The 27,995-nt window shown below is 37.1% G+C and overlaps 1 protein-coding gene across 1 annotated transcript in view; it reads right to left on the bottom strand.

The window, feature by feature from the left end:
- Positions 1 to 27,995, bottom strand: part of LOC132159554 (uncharacterized) — a 1,375,546-nt gene that overhangs the window by 214,803 nt on the left and 1,132,748 nt on the right. Inside the window, exons 75-88 of the mRNA XM_059569099.1 lie at positions 27,739 to 27,912; positions 27,124 to 27,297; positions 24,109 to 24,282; positions 23,792 to 23,962; positions 23,366 to 23,536; positions 12,400 to 12,579; positions 8,239 to 8,400; positions 7,907 to 8,080; positions 7,632 to 7,805; positions 3,846 to 4,019; positions 2,963 to 3,136; positions 2,650 to 2,820; positions 1,343 to 1,516; positions 713 to 886 (exon numbers count right to left, since the gene is read on the bottom strand). Of these exons, the coding sequence (XP_059425082.1) occupies positions 713 to 886; positions 1,343 to 1,516; positions 2,650 to 2,820; positions 2,963 to 3,136; positions 3,846 to 4,019; positions 7,632 to 7,805; positions 7,907 to 8,080; positions 8,239 to 8,400; positions 12,400 to 12,579; positions 23,366 to 23,536; positions 23,792 to 23,962; positions 24,109 to 24,282; positions 27,124 to 27,297; positions 27,739 to 27,912 (2,421 nt within the window). The remainder of the gene's footprint in view (positions 1 to 712; positions 887 to 1,342; positions 1,517 to 2,649; positions 2,821 to 2,962; positions 3,137 to 3,845; positions 4,020 to 7,631; positions 7,806 to 7,906; positions 8,081 to 8,238; positions 8,401 to 12,399; positions 12,580 to 23,365; positions 23,537 to 23,791; positions 23,963 to 24,108; positions 24,283 to 27,123; positions 27,298 to 27,738; positions 27,913 to 27,995) is intronic.

Below are 27,995 nucleotides of genomic sequence, written 5' to 3'. Positions count from 1 at the left end.
CAAACTACTGAGTATCAGAACATTTAGTGGCTCATAATGTCTATTTAAACAGTACTGTAGCTTATACCACTACAATTTGTCACCAACAACACAGTACACAGTACTTCATCACATCTCACCTCAGTGTCTTCAGTGAATAGTTTGGATCCTGTAGTAAATCATTGAGCTCCTTCACTCCTGATTGTCCAGGATCATTTCCTGTGAGATCCAGCTCTATCAGGTGTGAAGGGTTTGATCTTAGAGCTGAAGCCAGAGCTGTATAACCTTCTTCAGTTATAATGCAGTCTGAAAGTCTATTTGGATTTTTTTTTTATAATAATCAAAAAGTATTATGTGAATTAAAAACACATTTATTACTGTTAAAATATAAACTTTATTATGAAAAAAGTTACATGCAATCAATGATTATTCAACTCACCTGAGTTTCTCCAGGGTGCAGTTTGTATCTTCTAATCCGTTCTGGAGTTTCTTTATTCCTGAATCTTGCAGATTATTGTTACTCATGTCAAGTTCTTTCAGACTGGAGTTTGATCTCAGGACTGTAGCAAGAGCTGAACAGCTTTCCTCTGTTAGACCACACTTACGCAGACTAAAATGTTGAACAGGAGAGAATTTACAAAGGAATTTATTATTGTCTTTTGGTCACTGTGCAGTTTATCTCATCTCTATAAAATACTTGAAATGTGAAGCAATAAATAAACTCAATACTCACGTCAGTGTGTTGAGTTTACAGTGTTTATCCTGCAGTAAAGCAGTGATCTGATTCACTCGTGTGTCTCCTAGTTCATGTTCACTCAGATTCAGCTCTCTCAGGAGTAACGGGTTTTTCCCCAGATGTTTAATGACATACTGACAGGCTTCATCTGCAGCAGAATTTTTTAACAACCTGGACACAGAAGAAGTACATTAAAATTTCACAACTGTACATTGCAGAGCTGCCTTTTACAACAAGATGAAGATCAGGAGACAATGAAGATCATCTTGATACACTTTGTAGGCTTTTTACACCACAAACGCAACATAAAAGACAGTTTTGTGTAAAACTGCCTCTTTTTATATAAAAGCTTGCAATTAAATTTTACAAGGATAATACAATATAACCATTAAACTCAAATACGTATATGCAGAATGCAAAAATAAATAATACATTTATGAAGTTATTAAAATATTTTCAGAAATCATTGTTCTTATTTATTAAAAAGGAATCAAATTCAAAGGTAAGATGTGGTAAATTAATGTAGATGTAGGTACATGTAAATGTTGCACACAGATAAAAGATGATTTGACAGTTTAATTGCATTTCAGCTAAAATCTTAAATTTATTGCACTTAAGGAAGCTCACCTCAGTGTCTTCAGCTGACAGTTTGGATCCTGTAGTAAATCACTGAGCTCCTTCACTCCTGATTGTCCAGGATCATTTCCTGTGAGATCCAGCTCTATCAGGTGTGAACGGTTTGATCTCAGAGCTGAAGCCAGAGCTTTATAACCTTCTTCACTGATACTGCAGTCTGAAAGTCTACAGAAAATTAAAACATGAATTAAAAGCAAATATATACAGTGCACAATCACAATTATTGTAAGAGTTGATTAGAATAAATTAATGCACGGTTCTGATCAGTTGCAGATGTTGATTATTTTGAATAACTGCACAGCTAAAGTAGCTCCAGGCAGGTCTTGACCACATTTAAGTTTCATATCAATTCATCAGATTACTTTCCTTAAAGCCTACAACAGCGAAATAACCAAACCTCCTGAAGAGAATGACCAAGAAAACAACAGGAATAAAAGAAAAAAAAAAGAAATGAAATGGCACTTATTCAGGCCAAGAACCATTTATTATTATTTTTTTGTTGCTTTGTATGCATAAAAAAATCAATTGGTTATTTTAGTAGCATGAAAAACAACAACAAAAAGAAAAACAGTTTTTCAAACTTGGAATACATTTTATACAGAAAGGGAGCAAAGAACTTCCCCATCACTGAAGCCATCAATGACTAGCATGAGTTCTGTCCTCTTACAGAAAACTCCCATTAAAATCAAATCTATACTTCAAGATGATGTATGAGTGCGTGCCATAAACTGAACAAAAGTCTGACATTTTCACTAATCTAAACACCTTTGGATTTGGCACATCATATATCTGCTCAACACAAATATGTGATTGGTTAAAATTCTACACGATTTTTATGCAACATGCGTAAAAAGAAAATCTGATGTAACATCAGCAGATCTAAATTCAATCGTGTATTTTGCTTATTTTAGTGCAATTTTTTGACTCAAGTCTCCATTAATTTCCAACCCTACGTGGGTTATGTACAGTATGAGAAAGATACTTAAAAAAGTAGGAGACTGATTTTGACATTTTGATTTTGTGCTTTGTTTTTAAATTTCATCCTTAACATAGGAAAAATATAATTGTGAACAAATGTAATAGTCATTTTATTTATTTTATTACTGTGATAAGAGACAACACTGTTATTAAAAATACACTAATGTGTTCTCAATGCACAATTAGTGAATGAAAACCACTGTCTACAACAAAAACAACATAGTATTATTCAATTATTTGCACTATTGGAGGTGAACTATTAAAATCTAGATATACATACATACATAAATATATGTTGAATAATGGTGAAATGTACTCACTTGAGTATCTTCAGCTCACACACAGGATTCTTCAGTCCCTCACAGATCTCTTTGACTCCTGAGTCCAGCAGACGGCTGTTGTTCAGGTTCATCTCTTTCAGGATGGTTTTGGAGGAGAGAACAGTAGCTAGAACTGAACAGCTTTTCTCTGTCAGCTTACAATTATTCAGCCTGAACACAAAAACAGCATTAATTATTATTCAGCACATATTCTACAAACAAAAAATTCATCATATTTGCTCACACATACAGTATGACTGACGAATTAAATGACGAAACAGAAAATATAATGTATAAACTCATGTTAATTCACTTTATTTTCTCCACTTTGCTGTGAGAGTCCATCAAAAGAGCAAAGAGCTTCTTTCCATCCAGATCTCCTAATTTATCTTCACTCAGATCCAGTTCTGTCAGTAATAATGGACTTTTACCCAGAACTTTAGTGAGATAATCACATGCTTCCTGTGCAGCAGGACTTTTCAAAAACCTAGAGGAAACGATTACAGATTAGATAATAGTCCAACTGTATGCCTTTAGGCACTCCTGTTCTAAACGAAACTCTAAACAGAGCAGAATAATAACTTCAAACATTGGTCTGAATGAATTAAACTATTGCCATTTTCATGTATAAGCAAACACCAGTAACAGAAAGTACAGTATAAAGATGTATTTCCACTTATTACTTCTTTACACATAAACAGAACTCATAAAACAGCATATCTTTAATTACAGCAGATGAGCAAATAAATCATGGCCAAAAATAATACTATGAAAATGATAATGTGATATAATTTGTCTAAACACATGTGACACCAGCTGACAAATACATTAAACCCTCATCAGATATTCTCTTGTGAACACAAATATAGCAAAACTGCTTATCTGTGAAAATATATGTGGAAAATCCACTATCAGTGCTATAATAATAACTGAATTCTCCCAGTGATCAGTCAATAATATCTCATCACCTAAATACTGTGCTCCTCTGCTCCAGTTTAGTATTAATGTAAAATGTGTGTAGAATGTAGTTGAAGTTACAGTTATGATAATTGTCTCCAGTTTCATTGAGAACATATGTATTATTTAAATAAAATAAATTAGCACAATCCATTTTTTTTTACATTTTATTACAAAACTCTGACAAAAACTGTTACAAAACATCAGTTTATTTAGAAATATCTGAAAGCTTTTATCACCTAATGGTTTTTAATGAACACTGTTCATCCTGTAGTAAATCACTGAGCTCCTTCACTCCTGATTGTCCAGGATCATTTCCTGTGAGATCCAGCTCTATCAGGTGTGAACGGTTTGATCTCAGAGCGGAAGCCAGAGCTTTATAACCTTCTTCAGTTATACTGCAGTCTGAAAGACTAGAGAAAAAATAAAATAATAATTGTTATTATTTTTGGAGACATATATCATCACATCTCTAATGGGATTTATGAACGGCTTCTGAAAACATAAATAGATAAATTATGAAAAAAAGTGCATACAAATATTTTACAGAACAACAATAACAGTGTTTCATTAGACTGTAAAAATATAACATCAACATTATTTGTAAAGCATTATAAACCATGTGCAATACTCACATCAATGTGCTGAGCGCACAGTGTTTATCCTGGAGTAGAGCAGCGATCTGATTCACTCGTGTGTCTCCTAGTTTACATTCACTCAGATTCAGTTCTCTCAGGAGTAACGGGATTTTAATGTGAAGAACTTCAGTCAGATATTTACAGGCTTCTTCTGCAGCAGGACCCAAAAACCTGCAGTATGATAAAGCAGTATTCAATTAAAATTTCTAAATAAACTTCTGAAAATCTAATGAAAAATAGATTCTGCATGTGAAATGCATTTTATATTCTTGAAATAATATTTATATAAATTATTTGCATGCATGTAATTTATATTGTATTATTTCATCACGTCTCACCTCAGTGTCTTCAGTTTACAGTTTGGATCCTGTAGTAAATCATTGAGCTCATTCACTCCTGATTGTCCAGGATCATTTCCTGTGAGATCCAGCTCTATCAGGTGTGAAGGGTTTGATTTCAGAGCTGAAGCCAGAGCTTTATAACCTTCTTCAGTGATACTGCAGTGTGACAGTCTAGAGGAATACAACAACAAAAAAAAAAGTAGTTTTAAAACACTAGAAATTACTCCTTTGCTAAAAAGATTTCAATATGAGGATTGTGTCATTAGGATATTTGGTAACACTTTCTATGAAACCCGTATTTATAATACTTTATACGGGTATTCTTAAGGCATTATAATTGTTATACATTATATTTAATGTTATACATAATATTTGATTGCTTCCATTGTCCTCATTTGTAAGTCGCTTTGGATAAAAGTGTCTGCTAAATGATTAAATGTAAATGTAATTATAATGAATGCATAATGTATTAATAAAAAAAAAACTTTATAATATATTTTATCATTTCATGAGTAATCATAATCAAAACAAGTCTTAATGCATTATAATATTTACTTATTTGTGGCTACAGCTTTTAAGAGTATGATGATTTATAACACATAGTGAACACAATGCATCCACTTAACTTACAATGGATTATATTTCCCATAGTTATAATGTATTATAAGTCTCATATCTTGTCATTGTTAAGATGTTACTTAACCTAAAGCAGACAAAGAACACATAAATAATATCAACAATGACGACAACCAGTGGCGCCCCCAGAAAATTTTAATAGAGGTGGCCAGATGAAGCCACAGTAAATCTTGGGGTGGCACATCAAAGAAAAATAAATAAATAAATAAGGGTTTGCAATATTGACAAAACATGATATCTGTAATTTTGGGGATTTTATTGATAACAATATTTAGACAATATTTTGCTTAGTGTATTATTGTGCTGATATCTTATTTCTAATTGTGCTGACAGCAGACTCGTGATTTTTTTATTTTTACCTTTACGCCTTTTTTTCTAAACGTGTGCACCATCTTTTAGGTCAAATACTGGCATTTGGGCTGTTACAAGCAAATGCCATCAGTATCAACAAAACTGATCTTTGCCATGCAGAGAAAACAGAAGCTGCATCTGAAGTGTCATTTAGATGTTTTTACACAGTGTTTAATGCAGCTCTGTGGGACATGGGATACTTTAACCTGCAGTTACAAATTAATAAATAATGTTTTGATATTTTAAACATAAAACATTGAAAACAGATGTTTGAAATTATTTTAAAAATTTAAAGGTACCTTAAATGTGAAATTAAAACCACCAGTAGGTGTCAGCGCGACACTGTTAATAAGTGAGTCATTTGTGATTGAACCGAATCATTTAATTCATTTGATTCATTCAGGAACGAAACTTTTATGTTGCTGTGTTTGGAATGATTTTTGTTTTTAGAAATAGAGCAAAAAACAGGGAATATGTTGTCTAAAACATAAGTCTCTTGATATTAACTTCTTGCTCTCGTTTATTGAACTGTTGTATAAAATCAATATCACATTTATAATTATGCTGACCTTTGGAGAAAAACGTAACTCTTCTTGTGTTAGTAACTATATAAAATTAAATAAATTATATAGATCTATACATTTTCTGCCCCATATCTTGAAAAATGTGATAATTCTACATTTCCAGTGAAAGACCCTACTATAAATGCGTATGTGAACTATTCTAGAGCATCACATGATGTATGCGCGCACTCTGTGTTTTGTTTGGACGTGGGAGGGTGAGGGGGAAGAGCAGTTACTCTGGTGGCGCCAATCTGCAATCTTTTTTGGTGGCTGCAGTCAGTGCTGTATTTTTTTTTCTTCTTCTTTTCTTTCACTTCTCAAACTATTGTGAATTTACATTCTGCATTTAAATTAATAGTACCTACTGCAAATCATCCTAGGGGTGTCCACAGGGGTGGCCAGAGTTTATACAGTGGTGGCCGTGGCTACCCCTGGCCACCTCTTGTCGCCCCTGACGACAACAACAATATTAATAACAAATAAAAACAGTATTTATTTCTTAAAAAGCCACACTGTCAGATATTTATTATGTTATGTTAGGTAAAAATTGTTAGCCTGAATGCTCTGTAAGTCGCTTTGGATAAAAGCGTCTGCTAAACGCATTAATTTAATTTAATTTAGAAAGTGTTACCAGATGTTTATATTTCCCAGCACCTCAAAAGTGTTTTCAATAAGAGAAATTAATGTGTCTTTTTTTTTCGCCATGTAAGTGATGTTACTGAAAAAGGTTCTTCATGACACACATCCACCTAATTAATAATTTCAAGCCCACCTATTGGAGACTTATTTACCTGCATTCATTACACAGCTCTCTGTAATACTTGATTCTGATTGTTCAGTTGCAACATTTCAAGGTGTGTTATTCACTGATAACTACAGTCATCATTAGCAACACCACATAACATACCACTCATCTGGTGTTTCTTTCACATCTCTCATATTACAACACTGTGGTCTCTAGTTTCATTCAATCACAACTGCTTTCATCTTGTGCCTCAGTTATAAACTGCATTTACTCTCAAATGAACCCAGAGGACTTCAGTGTTAATAGTAGGTCTGTGGTAATTGTTGAAGTGTTTGTCTTTTTACTAGAACTATTGCTTTGTACACTGCAATGAATTTCAGATAATTAACATGTAAGTTTTTAAAACACTGCCTTCTCAAATTACATGTCCTCATCTTTACTTGTGTGGTGAAAAGCTTTGTAAATAGTGATACGACTACATTACACCTTAAATGTAAGTCTCATCTGAAATTCATCTAGACTCAAAGCTGTTTTAGGAACTGTTTTCTTTTAAGAGTAAAAGAAAACAGTAAATCAATAAAAGAGTAAAAGAAAACAATAAATCAATAAATCAATGTTTTTTTTCTGATATAACAACCGGTCAGATGTACATTATTCCTTATTTGCTGAATAGAGTGTTAATTTTAGACTTCATTTACAGTCCAGTTATGAGCTTCATATTGATTCATGTTCAGATTAACCAAATCCTAACCTTAATATCTGCAGTGAACACTGTACATTTCTCAGTAGACTGGAGATTTGAGTCACTCCAGAGTCTCCAAGTTCATTTCCACTCAGATCCAGCTCAGTCAGGTTTGAAGGATTTGAATTGAATGCTGATACTAGAACAGAACAACTTTTTTCAGTAATACAGATGGAACTAAACCTATAAAAGAGAAAAAAAATTATAAACGTGATGTAATATAAAAATGATAACATCAGTTTTGTATTAGTTGGTCTGTTTTACACTTTGACTAAATTACTTACTTCAGCGTTTTCAGTCTACACTGTTTATTCTTAAACAGAGTTGAGAAGATCTTCATTCCTGAGTTTCTGAGTTTAGTTTCACTCAGATTCAGTTCTGTCAGATTTGAAGGGTTTGAATTTAAAGCTTCAGTCAGAATATGACAATCTTCTTCTGTGATATCACTGTTATTCAGACTGCATTGAGAGAAAAAGATTTGCTTGATGATGACATTACAAAAGCATTATTATTATTATATGAATATTCAGTAAGCACTCAAGTAAAAGATACATAAAACACACCCAGCAGCAAGTCCACAAGTATTAAAAAGAGTAATCATAATGATAATACTCACATCAGTGTGTTGAGTTTACAGTGTTTGTCCTGCAGTAGAGCAGTGATCTGATTCACTCGCAACTCACATTTACTCAGATTCAGCTCTCTCAGGAGTAACATGTTTTTACCCACAATTCTTTTCACATACTGACAGGCTTCTTCTGCAGCAGGACCCAAAAACCTGAATTACAAAAAAAAAAAAAAAAAAAAAAAAAAACACACAAAAAAAAAACAATTCAGTGAACAAATTCTGTTGTTCAGCACATTTTTTCACAAAAAAATAATGCCATATGTTTTAGTGTAAATTATATATATTTTTTTACATTTTAAAAGATGGATTAAATTGTTAAAGTTTTATTCATTTCATTAAACATCCTTTTTGATTACATTTTTTATATTAAATCATAACACACAGAATACATAAAAAGGGAATTTGATTGGAGCCCTAAATTAGAAAGTATCCTACTTTGTGGAGTTGACCCTTTAAAAACAACAACAACAACGACAACAAAAGCTATATTTACATTTATTCTCAGGGTCTAACAAACATGTGTAATACATTTCCTTCCTCATTAATAGAATTAAATAAATGTGACTGGTGCTGGCAAAATAAGTCAGAATGAGAAAGTTTTCAAAAATTTCTTCTCCATTTAAATACCTTTAAATTGATATATGACTTGTTGGAATCTGACAAAAAAATGACTGATGCAAATAAACAGTAGATTAATTAAGAGCAGTGAGTGATATAGTCTTTTCTTTTAATGTATGATCAACAATGAGACAGATCTACAGTACAAGACATATCGTTTGTGTGAATCTTGCCAAGACATATTTGACAATAATGTATTTTACAGGGAGATTGCATGCTCTGGGAGAGGTGCTTTACAAATATCATTCACTGCAATTGTTCTGCTTTCATCAGCATGAGTTTGAAAATGGTCTTTCTTTAAATCTTATTTTGTCATCGAGAATTCTGCACTTTGCAACAACAGACACACAACTTGTGAGAAGCAGCAGCAGTCATCCAGAAGCGAGCAGAGGAAAAGGTCATCATCTCAGAAAACATACAAATAAAGATCATTTTAGATGTTTCAAATGTGAAAATGTTTAAAATGTCAAATTTGGATGTGTTCAAATTCGACGAAAACTGACATTTTTAACTTCTTTTGCCTGTAGCTCAAAATTAGACCGTGCGCATTCTGAATCATTTTGCCAGCACAGGTCACAAAAATGTCATAAATATTGATATTGAATAATATGGGACAAAAATATTACCCAGTTGTATTCATTAGACTGAATTAGTAAAATAATTTTTCTATGAATAAATAGGCTTTAACAGGCTTTATGAAAAATAATTTATTTTGTATTACTTCATCACATCTCACCTCAGTTTCTTCAGTTGACAGTTTGGATCCTGTAGTAAATCATTGAGCTCCTTCACTCCTGATTGTCCAGGATCATTTCCTGTGAGATCCAGCTCTATCAGGTGTGAAGGGTTTGATCTCAGAGCTGAAGCCAGAGCTTTATAACCTTCTTCACTGATACTGCAGTCTGAAAGTCTGGAGAAAAAAGGAGAAAAAAACATATTTAATCTGACAGAAACTGTTTACTGTTGTAATTTAAGATGGGAGAAAGGGCATGTTGTCATTAAAATCAAACAATTGTTCATTTTCACTCACCTGAGTTTCTTGAGTGTGCAGTTTTTATTTTCTAACCCGTTCTGGAGTTTCTTTATTCCTAAATCCTGCAGATTATTGTTGCTCATGTCAAGTTCTTTCAGACTGGAGTTTGATCTCAGGACTGTAGCAAGAGCTGAACAGCTTTTCTCTGTTAGACCACAACCACACAGCCTAAAATGTTGAACAGGAGAATAATAATTTATGAACACAAAAGAATCTGATGCCGATATTCAGTGATTAGAATTATTTTGTTTTGGTCACCTGATGTCTTTAACATAAAATCTACAATGAACACAATACTCACATCAGTGTGTTGAGTTTACAATGTCTATCCCGCAGTAGAGCAGAGATCTGATTCACTCGTGTGTCTCCTAGTTCATGTTCACTCAGATTCAGTTCTCTCAGGAGTAACGGGTTTTTATCAAAAACTTCAGTCAGATATTTGCAGGCTTCTTCTGCATCAGGACTGTGCAATAACCTGGACATAACATAAGCACATTGATATTACCTGTCATACAGTGATTTATGTTTACAATGTTGCGAAAGGAACTTCAGTCATTTCAAAGCGTTTACAATGCCTTTTTGAAAGTTCCTTGTTTTCAGCTAAAATTACCCTTAATTATTTTAATATCTCTCACCTCAGTGTCTTCAGTTGACAGTTTGGATCCTGTAGTAAATCACTGAGCTCCTTCACTCCTGATTGTCCAGGATCATTTCCTGTGAGATCCAGCTCTATCAGGTGTGAAGGGTTTGATCTCAGAGCTGAAGCCAGAGCTTTATAACCTTCTTCACTGATACTGCAGTCTGAAAGTCTAGAGAAAAAAAGAGAAAAAACTTATTTCATCTGACAGAAACTGTTTACTGTAGTAATTTAACATGGGAGAAAGGGCATGTTGTCATTAAACTCAAACAATGGTTTATTTTCACTCACCTGAGTTTCTTGAGTGTGCAGTTTTTATTTTCTAATCCGTTCTGGAGTTTCTTTATTCCTGAATCCTGCAGATTATTGTTGCTCATGTCAAGCTCTTTCAGACTGGAGTTTGATCTCAGGACTGTAGTGAGAGCTGAACAGCTTTTCTCTGTTAGACCACAACCACACAGCCTAAAAAGATAAACATGAGAATAATAATTTATGAACACAAAAGAATCTGATGCCGATATTCAGTGATTACTGAGAATTATTGTGTTTTGCTCATCTGATGTCTTTAACATAAAATCTACAATGAACACAATACTCACATCAGTGTGTTGAGTTTACAATGTCTATCCCGCAGTAGAGCAGAGATCTGATTCACTCGTGTGTCTCCTAGTTCATGTTTACTCAGATTCAGTTCTCTCAGGAGTAACGGGTTTTTATCAAAAACTTCAGTCAGATATTTACAGGCTTCTTCTGCATCAGGACTGTGCAATAATCTGGACATAACATAAGCACATTGATATTACCTGTCATACAGTGATTTATGTTTACAATGTTGCAAAAGTAACTTCAGTCATTTCAAAGCGTTTACAAATGTCTTTTTGACAGTTCCTTGTTTTCAGCTAAAATTACACTTAATTATTTTAATATCTCTCACCTCAGTGTCTTCAGTTGACAGTTTGGATCCTGTAGTAAATCATTGAGCTCCTTCACTCCTGATTGTCCAGGATCATTTCCTGTGAGATCCAGCTCTATCAGGTGTGAAGGGTTTGATCTCAGAGCTGAAGCCAGAGCTTTATAACCTTCTTCACTGATACTGCAGTCTGAAAGACTAGAGAAAAAAAAGAGAAAAAACATATTTAATCTGACAGAAACTGTTTACTGTAGTAATTTAACATGGGAGAAATGGCATGTTGTCATTAAAATTCAACAATGGTTCATTTTCACTCACCTGAGTTTCTTGAGTGTGCAGTTTTTATTTTCTAATCCATTCTGGAGTTTCTTTATTCCTAAATCCTGCAGATTATTGTTACTCATGTCAAGTTCTTTCAGACTGGAGTTTGATCTCAGGACTGTAGCAAGAGCTGAACAGCTTTTCTCTGTTAGACCACAACCAAACAGCCTAAAATTATAAACATGAGAGAGAATTTATAAACACAAAATATCTGATGCCAACATTCAGTCTCTGAGAAATCAATAACTGGGAAGATCAATCTACAATAATAAATGAAAACAACACTCACTGAAGAGCTTTGAGTTTACAGTGTTTATCCTGCAATAGAGCACAGATCTGATTCACTCGTGTGTCTCCTAGTTTATGTCCACTCAGATTCAGTTCTCTCAGGAGTAACAGGTTTTTAATGTGAAGAACTTCAGCCAGATATTGACAGGCATCATCTGCAGCAGGACCCAAAAACCTGGACACAGGAGAAGTAGACTGACATTAACTGCCATATGATGATTTTTTAAAATCTTGTTTTAAAGGGTCTTCAGTCATTTCAAAGCTTTTATAAATGTCTTTTTTGATGGTTAAATTCTGTTCCAGCTACAAACTTTTGCATTTTACTATATTAATAACACTTACCTCAGAGTTTTCAGTGTTTTTGATGTAAACCACCCTCCCTTTTGTGAATCACTGAGCTCCTTCACTCCTGATTCACCAGGATCATTTCCTGTGAGATCCAGCTCTATCAGGTGCGAGTTTGATTTTAGAGCTGTAGCCAGAGCTTTATAACCTTCTTCAGTGATACTGCAGTCTGAGAGTCTGCAAAACATAAAGCTTAAATATAAATACATTTTAACATTTAAATGTAACATTGTGTTTCAAATTCAGAGTCACAATATATATCTAGACACACCAGAGCTGAATACATTATCAGATATGATAAACAAAAAACACACAAAAAACAGACATGTAAGCAAACCACTTCAATTTTTTATGGACTACAGCCATGTCTTCACTTTTCATCTGGGAGAAAACTCTCTCAACCACCATTAAGCCAGAATAACATCTTTGGAGTTTGTCACTGTTCAAACCTGGTAGAACGTGACTGCAATTCCAACACCATCAAACATTCAAACCATCAAGACTTCAATCCAAGGCTGCATCCAGACACTCATTCAACGACCAAGTCAATGTAAGTATCATACATTTAACTAAATAGAACAGAGGTTTAGAATAAGCTGTAGACCCCATCTACAGAAAGCGGTGTTGATGGTCACACTCAGGTGGTTAACTGACTCCTTTTCATAGCTTCATCTCCAGTTTCTCTAATGGTTTCATTCATTCAGTCTCATGTGCCCCTCCCCCGTGTATATCTGACTGTATGTTAATTTGCTTACACTAGTTGTGTGTTAGTGTTTAGTTAATACAAATATTGTGCACAAATTACATAGGTTTCTGATTGTCACAGCTTTCGGATAATGTCCCTTTTTGCAAGCCGATCTTGTTACATGCTCTACTGCACTAGTACTTGAAAGAAAGCTATTTTCTGTGGCCACAAAAAAAAAAATATTTTTTAGAGTTGATATGAAATAACACTGAATGGTTGCTGGACGAACAGATTAGTTGATGGTAATAATAATTCTGCTACATAACTACTATATAACTACTGACAGCTGATATAAATAATTGTGTTTAATTATATTTAATTGTAATTATTTGATACATTTATTTTATTGCTAATTGTGTCATGTTTTGTTACATTCAACAAAACATTCTTTGAGTTTTTCTAAAAATTGTAGTTTTATCTAGAGATATTACCACTGTTTTGAGAGAAAAAAATATATATTTAAAATATATATATCTGGAAGCAACCAGATTCAATAAATATATTATGTTAAGTGTAGGCAATGTTGAAGTGCACTCACTTCAATATCTTTAGCTCAGATTTCTTCAGTCTCTCACAGATCACTTTGACTCCTGAGTCCATCAGACGACTGTTGTTCAGGTTCATCTCTTTCAGTTTGGTTTTGGAGGAGAGAACAGTAGCTAGAACTGAACAGCTTTTCTCTGTCATCTCAGAATTATTCAGCCTAAACACAAAAACAGTATTATTTAATATTCAGTACATATTCAGCACATAAGAGATAAGCAGCTTTTCATATCTGATCACACGTGACTGACAGTACTTTATACTGAACAAAATAAAAGTTATAAATCATGATCACTCACTTAATTTTCTCCACTTTGTTATGGGAGTCCATCAAAAGAGCAGAAAGTTTTTCTCCATCCAGATCTCCTAATTTACCTTCACTCAGATCCAGTTCCGTTAGTACTAATGGATTTGTACCCAGAACTAGACTCAGATAGTCACAAGCTTCCTGTGCAGCTGAACTTTTCAAAAACCTACAGGAAGCAGAACATTTAAAAACTTTAAATTAAATAATCTTGTTAGAATTTTAAGTCTTTTGCAGCTCCCATCCTTCTTATGGGTCCAGTGTAGTACTAAAGTTTAGTAAAGAGTAGAATGTGCAAGTCATAATTGTGATAAATATTACCAGATTTGCTTAATAGCAATTCAGTAAATCATGCCATTCTAATTCTTTATTTGCTTTATTTGTCACATTTAACTAGTTGCACACATTTCATAAATACTAAAAGGCATTTATTACCTGACAGTCTTTAATTTACAGCATCCACCCTGCAGTAAATCAGTGAGCTCCTTCACTCCTGATTGTCCAGGATCATTTCCTGTCAGATCCAGCTCTATCAGGTTTGAGTTTGACTTCAGAGATGAGGTCAGAGTTTTATAACCTTCTTCAGTGATACTGCAGTCTGAAAGACTAAATATACATTAAAAAGCTGTTAAGTATTACACTCAATGTAGCACCTGCTTAATTTCAGTTTCATGAAATAGTTCTCTTTAAACACAGTGAAAAAAATAATTTTAGCTTCTATAGCCATCTTATTTGTAGATTAATAAAAATACATACTTCAGTTTCTTCAAGCTACATTGTGGATTTCTCAACAGAATACAGATCTTCTGGATTCCAGTGTTTCCTAGTTTATTTCCACTCAGATCCAGCTTTATCAGTTTTGAGGGATTTGAAATAAACACTGAAGTCAGAGCAGCACAACCTTTTTCTGTGATACTGTTGTTCTTTAGCCTGCAGAGAAATAAAACAAAGACAGGAAAGATTATTTGGAATATTTTAGCCACAAAACAACTTCATTAAGGTTTTTGCTCTGATATGCAATATCAGCTGTTAGACCTTTAATTAAGAGGTGTGTGCCTTTCCAAATCATACCCATTCAACTGAATTTGTCACAGGTTAACTTCACTAAACGTGTAGTAACATCTATAAACAATATGAATACTCCTGAGCTAAATGTCAACTGTTCCAGATAAGGATATGAGTACTTATGCAATGGAATCATTTAAGTTCCCTTTCAGTCGGTCACGTTCGACGTTACGAATGGGATCTCGCCCGAGAGCCCAATCACATTCGAGTGGTACAAAACGAGCCAATGGTACACAAAGTACCTTGGTCTGTGGAATTTGCATCGCGAGCTCCGCCCCGCAGAGCGGGTATATAAGGAGCAATGCGAGCAACTCGCATTCAAGCTTTCGCTTCGGAGCCGAGCACATCGCTTGCTGCTTTCACCGGAGTGCTGCAAGAGTCACTGGTGTTGGTGTGACGGCGCGATTCAGCGGTTCGTCTGTGTTTCCTGCGACAGCTCCCGCGTTCCCCTGAGCGCTTCAACACCGCTAAAAGAGCAATTTCTCTCACAAAAGAGATACGGGCCGATCTGCCTCTTTTTAAAGATGTCATTTCGCCCGTGTGTTTCTGGGTGCGGTCGATATATCGCTCCTCGTGACGGTCACGATCGCTGTGTCACGTGTTTGGGCTTCCAGCACGCAGAGACTGTGTTCGTGGATGGCTCATGTTCTCATTGCGGGGACATGACCATCTCGGCGTTGAGATTGAGACTCGATTACCTTAAAAGGTATAGAGTCCCCTCTGCCACACCCCGTTCTAGCTCTTCTTCTCGTAAGAGGGCTACTTCGGCTGGTGGCCAGGGTGATCTGAGGGTTACTGTGTGGGCTTCCCCGACGAGCGAACCTCCTCGGGCCACACCCCCCTCACATACGCTGCAGCCGGTCGAGTTTCCGAATGAGTTTGCTGGACCCTCTCAGGCTCCTGAAATCTCATTCGGGGCTCGCGAAGAGGACCGTATGTTCGATCGCCGCATCACAAGGCGGGCTTGAGTCCTCGGGAGATGAGGATTCGGCTGCGTTGCCTCCCTCGGGAGTGCCAGCGTTGTCCGAGTCCGATCCCGAGCTGACGGCCGTGCTTTCCCGGGCAGCGGAGAGCATCGGGCTTGAGCGGAACCCTCCACCCTGTCCTGAGTGCTCGAGGCTGGATGATTGGTTCCTGGGGGCTGCTCATGCGGATCGCCAGCACCCCCCTCTTGTTCCTTTCTTCACGGAAGTGCACCAGGAGGTAACCAGTTCATGGAAGGCACCTTTAACTGCCCCGAAACCGTTCTGGTACTTCCCCCGCCTTCACTGCCCTTGATGGCGGGGCAGCCAAGGGGTATGCTGGGATTCCCCCGGTGGAGCGTTCTGTTGCGATGCAACTGTGCCTCCTCCACTCCCGCTCGGCCACAGCAGCAGCCTTCACCCCGGCCGCAGCGAGGAGATGGCCGCAGAAGGGCGGCGCAACCCGTCTCTGCCCCTAAGCCTGCCAAACGCCAGGCCAAGCGGCGTTCCTGAGACGGGCGACCCGGAGTTGGAGACGTCAGCTCGTCAGGAGATGGTAGCAGGACCACTCATTCCCCCGGAGGAGGGCCGGGGGAGAATCCTTTGTTCTCGTTTTCTTTTTGTTCTGCCACTGGCCCTGCGGCCGGTGGTACCCAAACCTTCACTAAAAGAGCTGTTTCCTCTACCTCCGGGTCCCAAGAGGCCACGAACGACAGTTGGCGACGTGCTTCCTCGCCGCTCTCGTTCCCCTCTCCCCTTGCCAGTTTCCAGGCAAAGCCGGCCCGAGAACGCTCCGCCTTCTCATGCCCTCTTTGCTACTTGGAGTCAGATGAGTGCCCGCACTTCGCCCCCGCTAAGGGACGCTATGCCTCCCATGCCGGGGCTGTCTGCTCCACCACGCTGCCCCACTGTGGGTACGCCTGTAGTCCCCTTGACCCCACTGGTTCAGTTCCTGGGAGCCTGGCTAGAGCTCCCCAGGCCTTCCCGTTGGCTCATCTGGACGCTCAGGCTCGGCTACGCGATTCAGTTCGCCCGGCGTCCCCCCAGGTTTCGGGGTGTCCACGCAACGATGGTGGGCATAGATCCCGTGGTTGGACCCCTCGTTTCTACGGGCCGGCGTACCCCTAGAACCAGTGTCCAGACATGTTGGTGTATCAACAGATGCCTCTGCCACGGGCTGGGGTGCCATGTGCAATGGGCCGGACCTGGTTCCCCGAACTTGTACTCCTCGCGACAGCCCCTCCCTGGCCAATTCCTCTGAGGAAGGACCTTCTTTCTCAGAGACGGGGCACCCTCTGGCACCCACGTCCCGATCTGTGGAACCTACATGTGTGGGTTCTGGACGGGTCACGGAAGGTTTAGGTACCTTGCCACCACAGGTGGTAGCTACCATCACTTCAGCTAGAGCCATGTCCACCAGACATGCCTATGCTTTGAAGTGGAACCTCTTCGTCACTTGGTGTTCTTCACGGCGTGAGGACCCCTGGGAATGTCCGATTGGGTCAGTGCTTTCCTTTCTTCAGGAGGGGTTGGAACGAAGGCTGTCTCCTTCCACCCTCAAGGTCTATGTGGCCGCCATTTCGGCTCACCATGACCCTGTTGAAGGTAAGTCTCTTGGGAGGCACGATCTGATCATCAGGTTCCTGAGAGGAGCAAGGAGGCTCAATCCACCCCGCCCTCAGCAAGTCTCCTCTTGGGACCTCGCAGTGGTTCTATCAGCACTGCAGAGAGCTCCCTTCGAACCCTTGCTCTCAGTAGAGCTAAAATTTCAATCTTTGAAAACTGCACTCCTGACGGCTTTGGCTTCAGTGAAGAGGGTCGGGGACCTGCAGGCATTTTCAGTTGACGAAGCGTGCCTGGAATTCGGGCCGGCTAACTCTCACGTTATCTTGAGACCCCGGCCTGGGTACGTGCCCAAAGTTCCCACCACTCCTTTTAGGGATCAGGTGGTGAACTTGCAAGCACTGCCCCTGGAGGAGGCAGACCCAGCCCTGGCGCTGCTCTGTCCAGTACGTGCGCTCCGCACCTACGTGGACAGAACTCGGTGCCTTAGGACCTCAGACCAGCTCTTTGTCTGTTACGGAGGCCAGCAGAAGGGAAAGGCTGTCTCCAAGCAGAGGTTATCCCACTGGATAGTGGATGCTATTGTCCTGGGTTATCAGGCTCAAGACCTGCCATGCCCCCTAGGGGTGAGAGCTCACTCAACTAGGAGCGTAGCTTCCTCCTGGGCGCTGGCGCATGGCGCCTCGCTAGCAGACAACTGTAGAGCTGTGGGCTGGGCAACACCTAACACATTCGCAAGGTTTTATAATCTCCGTGTAGAGCCCGTGTCCTCCCGGGTACTCGCCCCTTCGGGCCAGTAAGGACCTGCTCGGTGTCAATCCGCTTGCTGCGCCATTCCACTCCACGGACTGGATGCATGCGCTATTCCCCTCAGGTGAGTTCCTCAGTCAGAACCCTGGGTTCCTCCAGCATTGTTGATGTCCAACACTTGTGTACATGCCCTTTGGTCAGCCATGTGTGGGACTAGGTGCCTCCATGTGTCGTGATTCCCCTTCTGGGTAATCCCACGTGTGTATGTCCACAGTGAGTCTCTCCGCAGCATGTGTCTTTCCCTTGGCAAGCCCCTTGCCAGCTCTGTCATTGTAACTTCCACCCTGCGGGCTGGGTACCTCAGAGTTCTTATGTATCACCACCTTGGTAGATACCTGCCTTCTGTAAGTCCTCCCACGGGCAGGCAGCCTGCTAGCGTATGTCCAGCTGGAATATGCTACCCAGTGTAGTCTGTGTGAGCTATAGGCCCTTGCTCGTGCTGGCTTCACGACAGGGTGCTATCACTCACACGGGTCGCTGGAAGACAGCCATGTGGCGTTTTGTAAGGGACCCCATTCGTAACGTCGAACGTGACCGACTGAAAGGGAACGTCTTGGTTACGTATGTAACCCTCGTTCCCTGAAGGAGGGAACGGAGACGTTACGTCCCCTTGCCACATCGCTGTTCTGCTGAACGGCCGGGTCACTGGCTCGGCTCCTCAGCGAAGACTTGAATGCGAGTTGCTCGCGTTTCTCCTTATATACCCGCTCTGCGGGGTGGAGCTCGCGATGCAAATTCTGCAGACCAAGGTACTTTGTGTACCATTGGCTCGTTTTGTACCACTCGAAGGTGATTGGGCTCTCGGGCGAGATCCCATTCGTAACGTCTCCATTCCCTCCTTCAGGGAACGAGGGTTACATACGTAACCAAGACGTTTTTTATCTTAATAAATTCGCTAAAAAAAAAAAATTTTTTTTGCTTTACCATTATGATGTATGGAGAGTAGATTGATGTGGGGAAAAAGGAAATTTAATCCAGTTTAACATAAGGCAGCAACATAACAAAATTAATACTTTTGCAAGGCACTGTAAGTAAAAACTTCTTAAGTAATTAAGTAAATAAGTAAACAATCTGTGATAAAAGCAAAATCAAATTACAAGCAATAAGAAAAATAAACATACCAGAACAAAGATGCAAATTAGTTTTTCTTTCCCCATGTAGCCAATGATTCAAGTAAAAAAATATTTAAAAAAAATGGAGTCATTAAATATGAAATAAAATAAAACTGTGAAGACTGCATAAATTAAATATGCTATAAAAGATTTTCAGTCAAGGGCAGCAGGTATATTATGTTGCTGTCACTTTAACACTGAATGCACAGATTTAATTTATTGATACACATCTGAATTTCTCACAACTGCTCATGCTCACTTTAGACATATTTGTCAGGCATTTTTATACATAATGTGTAATATGCAAATATAGTGTATTATATTGTACCTGCATACAGGCCGAACTGAAAGCTTATGAACAGAGAATGCAGTTCTTTAGCACAGTTTATTGTGCTTTTAATGACTTAACAAGCATGTTACAATCTTCATTTTCTCATTCTCCATTTTTCTTTTCAGCTTTAGCATGTCAATAAATAAAAAGCTCTGTCATGAAATTACATGGCACTCAATCTAATATAAACATTATTATTCACATGGTGCAGCTGACTGGTTTCTTTCGCATCAGCAGAAAATAAGCTGCTGCACAACATTCAAATATTTAGCTAGTTATTGCTGTAGCAGTTGCAGCATGCTTCAGAAAGCATCTGAATCAACATCTAAATTAACTGAATTCTCTTTTACTGATTTCACTGTGAATATTGCATGGTCTGCCTTATTAATGTCTAAATGAGAAACTATAAACATGTTTTAAAATAAGCCTCATGTTTAGCATGCCTTGCATTCATATGCAGGAGTGAAATGCTAAGCAGTGGCATTTATGTAACTGTGTTTATAAAGCTGCAGCAACATTCAGTCAAATGTTTGTGATTGTTGTGAGAACACACCAACAAGTTCTGGTCATGATAACAGGTTGAAATTAAATAATAATTTGTGTTTGCTTGCACTTTAACAGGGATTCGCTATATTTAGCTGCTTAACCCCTATGTCATGTTCATTCATTTTTATGGTTGATGTTTTCAAAAAACAAGTTTTGATGTTTGTAGCTGTACTGAGTCGTAATGGCTTTCTATACAATTAAGAGTTAAAAAAGAATTTCAATGACAATTATCAAAATGTAAGATAAACTGTTATTCTTTTTAAAGATACATATACTGTATAATGTAAAGTGTTAAACAATGTACAATACTCACGTCAGTGTGTTGAGTTTACAGTGTCTATCCCGCAGTAGAGCACAGATCTGTTTCATTCCTGTGTCTCCTAGTTCACAATTACTCAGATTCAGCTCTCTCAGGAGTAATGGGTTTTTACCCACAATTCCTTTCACATACTGACAGGCTTCATCTGCAGCAGGACCCAAAAACCTGGAGATGGGAATATGAAAAAAAAAAAAAAATTTTTGCTTAGAAACCTAATAGTCCTATTTAATAATATTCTAATATTAACCCTTCCACACATAAGTTTAAAATGTTATAACTGAGCTCCCAGTGCGAGTATAACACAACTGTTATTTTAGAATATGTATTGTAGAATGTGTAGAATGTGTAGCTCTGTATGCGTAATGTATCGCATTTATTTAGTTTTCCCTTTTTTATTCAAAATATTCACAAACATGTTAACTATTTTACAAAACATCCGTTATTGCAATTCTCAAATATGTGCTAGTAAATGTATTTGGTTATTTATATAATGATCATCGTGGCGAGGGGGGAGTGGTTTAGCAGGGTTTGCAGTGGGAGAGTGCGGTCTGAGACGAGCGGTGAGAAAGTAGGTCAAGTGCAGAATGACATTCAGAAGCTTCTAATTACAGTTATTGGTGTGGGGAGACCTTTAAAATGGCCACTGTGACTCAGAAGTGGCAGAGAGAGACTGACTTGAAGACTCATGGACAAATGAATGGTGTCGACGAGAGTATAACCAAATGGGGAAGTCGTGGCCTAATGGTTAGAGAGTCGGACTCCCAATCGAAAGGTTGTGAGTTCGAGTCCCGGGCCGGCAGGAATTGTGGGTGGGGGGAGTGCATGTACAGTTCTCTCTCCACCTTCAATACCACGACTTAGGTGCCCTTGAGCAAGGCATCGAATCCCCAACTGCTCCCCGGGCGCCGCAGCATAAATGGCTGCCCACTGCTCCGGGTGTGTGCTCACAGTGTGTGTGTGTGTGTGTGTGTGTTCACTGCTCTGTGTGTGTGCACATCGGATGGGTTAAATGCAGAGCACAAATTCTGAGTATGGGTCACCATACTTGGCTGAATGTCACTTCACTTTTTTTTTTTTTTTTTTTTTTTTTTCAAATGTGCTTTGAGTTAATGTTATTTGATGCGTGTGATCATGCCTTTGCTTATAGTTTTGACAAACTGAATAAATATCCACGAGCCTGAGTCACGCCGACTCTGACTTATTCCTTTCATTCTAAAACTAGCTTCATTACAGTCATATTAGTTGATCTATAACGGACGATGTGTTCCTCCATATTACTTTGTGAAAGACATGAAAATAAATCTCACGGTTTGTAGTAAACTCGAAAACGAATATAATGATGATGAAGAAACACTATTATTTTTATTATAGGATTCAGTCCTTAGAAGACACAGGTAACATCTGCAAAGCATTAATGTGAACCCACTGAACAGAAACTGAGATAACTTAAGTACTGTGAAAATGAACTGGACACAGCTGAGCCAAATGACAAATCAACTAACAACCATGACAACAAACTAAGGAAAATGGTGCAAAATGAAAATAATGACATCCAAACTGAGTGTTAAACTGGTGAACTGTGAGAAGAATAGAATTTTCTTTTTATTTAAAAAAAGAACTTTAATGTTACCTACATTATATTAATAGAACACATCAAAATATAGTTTAAAGGGTCATTATCGCTGATTCCATAGACGCTAATGAGTATTTTACAAACTACTTTTTTTTTTGCTAGAACTTATATATATTTAAATGTCTGAAGCCTAAAATAAATATTATGTGGTTGAATATACTGCATAGTTCTGATATATGCCAAGAGCTGAGTGCATTTATCTCTGGCTAAGTGCCAGCCAAGGCGTGAAATTAGATCTCACTCTGAATGTAGCGGTCGGTCGCTTGATGCACTGAACACTGTATTCTCACCTCAGTGTCTTCAGTGAATAGTTTTGATCCTGTAGTAAATCACTGAGTTCCTTCACTCCTGATTGTCCAGGATCATTTCCTGTGAGATCCAGCTCTATCAGGTGTGAAGGGTTTGATCTCAGAGCTGAAGCCAGAGCTTTATAACCTTCTTCAGTGATACTGCAGTCTGAGAGCCTAGAACAGGGGTAAACATGGAACATTCATGTGATTAATTAATTATTCTAGGAAATAAAGAAATTAAAGTTTACTTGTATGTCAGATTACTTTTTTCAAGCAATGAGTAAAGTTATGCATTGCTTTTTAAATTAACAATAAATTAACTGATTACTTTTTCAAACAAGTAAAGCATGTAATTCTTTTTTTTTCATTCAAGCAAGAATGTTTCAGTGGAATGCTGTCGTACGTATTTGCAGCACTGGATTAGTTCTGTTAGTGAGCTCTCATGTGCAGCAGTAATAAACCTAGACTGCCACTGTCATGACAACCAGTGCAACAGGACAAAATGTTGACTACGGAATGACTACAACATTTTTTCACATGATACATTCTGAAAATTGAACTACAGAATTGTGAAAATGATCAGGTGAGAAAAAAATTTGCTTCCTGCAATTACAATTACAAAATAATGTTTATACATGCGCATACATGCTATACAAACACAGGCACTTTTTAACACGATAACTTACTTACTGATTAGTAACTAATTAAACAAAAAGACCCAGAGTTACACATCAATTCACCTGAGTTTCTCTAGCTTACAGTTCTTTTTCAGTCCATCAGAGAGCAGCCTGACTCCTGAATCTTCCAGACTATTATTGCTCAGATCAAGATCCCTCAGACTGCTGGAGTCTGAACTGAGAACTGAAGCAAGAACTGAACAGCTTTCCTCATTTAGATCACAGTTACTGAGCCTGAAAATAATAATAATAATAATAATAATATATGTGTGTGTGTGTGTGTGTGTGTCTTTGAGATTATAAAAACATGTAATGCTACAAATTAAATTTCAAGTGACAATTAACAAAACTCTTAAATTAATCAAATCAAATCACAAAGTTTTGACAGAAAGGAAAACAGAAGAAATCAGAAGAAACAGAATATATAGTTAAAACATTTTTTTTTTATTGTTATTTTGTTGTGTGTAGCTGCAGGTGAATTGTACTCACTTGAGTATCTCCAGCTCACACACAGGATTCTTCAGTCCCTCACAGATCACTTTGACTCCTGAGTCCAGCAGACGACTGTTGTTCAGGTTCATCTCTTTCAGGATGGTTTTGGAGGAGAGAACAGTAGCTAGAACTGAACAGCTTTTCTCTGTCAGCTTACAATTATTCAGCCTGAACACAAAAACAGCATTATTTATTTTTCAATACATACTTAACACACATCAGATCATTAGGTCTTTATTTATGCTCACAGATATTACAGAGACTTTTATAATGAATAAACAAAAGTTATAATGTATAAACTCATGTTAACTCACTTCATTTTCTCCAGTTTGCTATGAGAGTCCATTAAAAGAGCAGAGAGCTTCTCTCCATCATGGTCTCTTAATTTATCTTCACCCAGATCTAGTTCTGTCAGAAGTAATGGACTTTTACCCAGTACTTTAGTGAGATACTCACACGCTTCCGCTGCAGCAGAACTTTTCAAAAACCTGCAGGGTATAGAAGAGAATTAAGAATTTAGGTTTTGCACAAGAGACATTACGTTTCCGTTTCTCGAGTTTTGGGAGTGGCTGCAGTAGAAAGCTTAGTCAATTAGTAAGAGCTTGTTTAGCCAATTTGGAAAAAGAAATTCAGATACTTTAATAAAACAATAAAAAAAGTATAAATAAATAGACACATTTAAAACTTGATTTAATTCATGTTTTAAAACGTGGATTAATAAAACAATAAAAAGTACATTAATAAATCCTTTAAAAAAATTTTTTTAAATGCATTTGGAATTCGCTTTTCTCCATTTGCCAATTGCTTTTTTTTCTCCTTTTGCCAAATGCTTTTGCTTATCCATTTGTCAATTGAGTTACAAATGCCATTGGACAGTACGTGGGAGCAACCAATCAACTTTCACCTCGATTTGGAGAGCCAAACCCTCTCTCACAAGGTCATTGGACAGTGAGAAAAGCTGTTATGCCATTAAAGTGGGAGTATGAAGACGGGTTCAAGCGACATAAAATGTCAGAGGAATTTGAACTTGTTTGGAGAGGGATTGTGGATGATTTGTTAGCTTTAGCTGATTTCTGAAAAAGATATTCTCCTCTCGGTTATCAAGGGCTGGTGGAAAATGCAGCATCAGCATCTCGCAGTGGCACTACCATTTACTTTTTTATTTTAAAAACTAAATTTAAATAAAAATAACACTATGTACCACAGGACTGACATTTACAGGCATTTATCATAAAATTTGTTAATAAACTCAGTTTATGTTTGATATTCGCTGCATAATCGTCTAGGCTGGGGACCATCTGCAAATTTACCTTACAGTACAAAACGAATTTCAATAATTCATTCAAATTAATGTTTGCACTGCAAAGCTATAGTAAAAGCAATAGTAATACAAGCTTTACAGTTCGCCAGTGTGTTATATTTAAATGTTCTATCTAAATGTTAAAAGTAATTTTATTAAAATCGCATTGGACGTTTTATACCCAGTTGGTGGAATTATAATTCGGTCCCTTACCCATCAAGGACTGTGATAGTGCTTCTAAGCTTTCTCTGGTTTAAATTCACTGCTACAATACACAAAGGCAGTTTTGAAATATTTTTTCATGTCGATATAAAGTGGTTGCAAACTGTTAAAACTGATTGTGGTAGTGATATGGTAGTGATAGGACTGACGACTGTATAAAACAGTGTCAAGCGAAAGCGAATGTCCAGCTAATTAACTGTATACCGCACTAGTTCACCACTACTTAAGAGCAGGGGCACAACTGCACATTTACAAAACTGCCTTTGTGTATTGTAGCAGTAAATTTAAACCAGAGAAAGTTTTGAAGCGCTATCACAGTGCTTGATGGGTAAGGGACCGAATGAAATTCCACCAACTGGGTAAAAACAATGTGTTTTAAATAAAATGACTTTTAACATTTAGATAGAACATTTAAATAGAAAACACTGGCAAACGGTAAAGCTTTTATTACTATTTGTTTTTACTATAGCCCTGCAGTGCAAACATTAATTTTAATGAATTATTGAAATTTGTTTTGCATTGTAAGGTAAATTTTCAAACGGTCCCTAAAGCAGCCTAGACAATTATGCAGTGAATATCAAACATAAATGGACTTTATTAACAAACTTTATGATAAATGCCTACAAATGACAATCCTGTGGTACATAATGTTATTTTGTTGAAATGTAGTTTTTAAAATAAAAAAGTATTACATAAAATTATGTCACTGGCCAGTGAAGAAATTCCGTGCAGCTAGAAGTGATAACAGAAAATTTATTTTGCAGAAATCAGCTTAAGCTAACAAATCATTCACAATCCATCTCCAAACACGTTCAGATTCCTCTGACATTTTGCGACACTTGAACCCGTCTTCATACATCCGCTGTAATGACATACAGCTTTTCTCACTGTCCAATGACAGTGTGTGTTACATTTACAAGTGAGAGAGGGTTTGGCTGTTCAAATCGAGGTGAAAGTTGATTGGTTGCTCCCACGTACTGTCCAGTGGCATTTTTTAAATCAATTGACAAAAGGACAAAGCAAAGCAATTGGCAATTAGAGAAAAGCAATTGCCAAATGCATTTTTAAAAAGTGATTTAAAATGTGCATTTAAAAAGATTTATTAATGTACTTTTTATTGTTTTATTAATCCACGTTTTAAAACATGAATTAAATCAAGTTTTAAATGCCTATTTATTTTTTTATTAAATTTATTGTTTTATTAAACTACATCTAAAAACGCGAATTAAACATCTTTAAATATGTCTATTAATTTGTCCATTTAAAAAATTATTTATTTATATACATTTTTATGTTTGAATTATTAAATCAATAAATTAATTCATTTTTAAGTGGCACTCTCAGACCTCCATACAATAATGTGTCTTACTGAAATTATATTTAAATACTATTATCAAAGCTCTTAATTTTTTATTTTTTTGGAGATTCTGAGATAAACAAATAAACATCCATCCACAGCCTGATCTTTCATATTTGATACATACTTTTCATAAAAAAACTGATTTGTAAATAATCAAGCAAACTTATGTTGCTTCATCTTGCAATATTACTAATATAAAAGTTATGTTTACCTTATAAAAATAAGTTTACTACAACTTGAATAGGGGCATTTTAAATATGATACTAAAAGAGCTTGCTAATGCAAGACAGTTCTGACAGTTATAATCTTCCATATGGCATATGATGTGATTAATTAAACACTGGATCAGAACAAGATACAAACTTGTCAACTGATTGTGGCTGCAGCATGGTTCCAGAAAGGTTATTGGAAATTTAGTTTTAATACGTAATTGAAGGTTTTAATCACCTGATGGTCTTCAGTGAATAGTTTGGATCCTGTAGTAAATCACTGAGCTCCTTCACTCCTGATTGTCCAGGATCATTTCCTGTGAGATCCAGCTCTATCAGGTGTGAAGGGTTTGATCTCAGAGCTGAAGCCAGAGCTTTATAACCTTCTTCAGTGATACTGCAGTTTGAAACTCTGTATATGAAACAAGCTGTTAGGTATTGCATGTTCTGTGCTAAATAAACAAAATAAATAACACTTCAAGTTCAAACCAATATTTTGATGATAAATAATAGTTAGAGAAATGAGCACCAAATTAGACAAATTATTGCCATAGAGTTTGCAAAAATATATGCTAATAGCATTTTAAAATTAGCAAATACATGCATTGACCAATGATTTAATGCTAAAATCTTACTAAACAATTTGCCCAACAAAGAAATTTGCTATTATTGATTCACCCTTTTTTTATATACAAAAGGAGATGTTAGACAAAATATTAGTCTAAATCAAAGTGAATGTAAGGTAAGTACAGTAACTCAAATGATAGCCTCCAGGTTTAATTTTTTCAGGTAATATAATCAAATAAACACTATAAATTCAAATGTAGAAATGTACATGAATGAAAATACACACTTTAGTTTTTCCAATTTGCATTCTGTGCTTTTCAACAGAAGACAGATCTTCTGTATTCCCGAGTCTCCTAGTTTATTTCCACTCAGATCCAGCTCTATCAGGTTTGAAGGATTTGAATTAAACGCTGAAGTCAGAGCAACACAACCTTCTTCTGTAATACTGTTATTTTTCAGTCTGCAGAGAAAAAGAGAGCGTGAGAGGCAAAACAAAAACAAAAAGACTGGAAACAATCTTCAAATTATTTCATTCACAGCACA

Source organism: Carassius carassius, chromosome 16, assembly GCF_963082965.1.
Source record: "Carassius carassius chromosome 16, fCarCar2.1, whole genome shotgun sequence".
Taxonomy (NCBI): Eukaryota; Metazoa; Chordata; class Actinopteri; order Cypriniformes; family Cyprinidae; genus Carassius; species Carassius carassius.
This window is presented reverse-complemented; position numbering and strand designations above follow the sequence as displayed.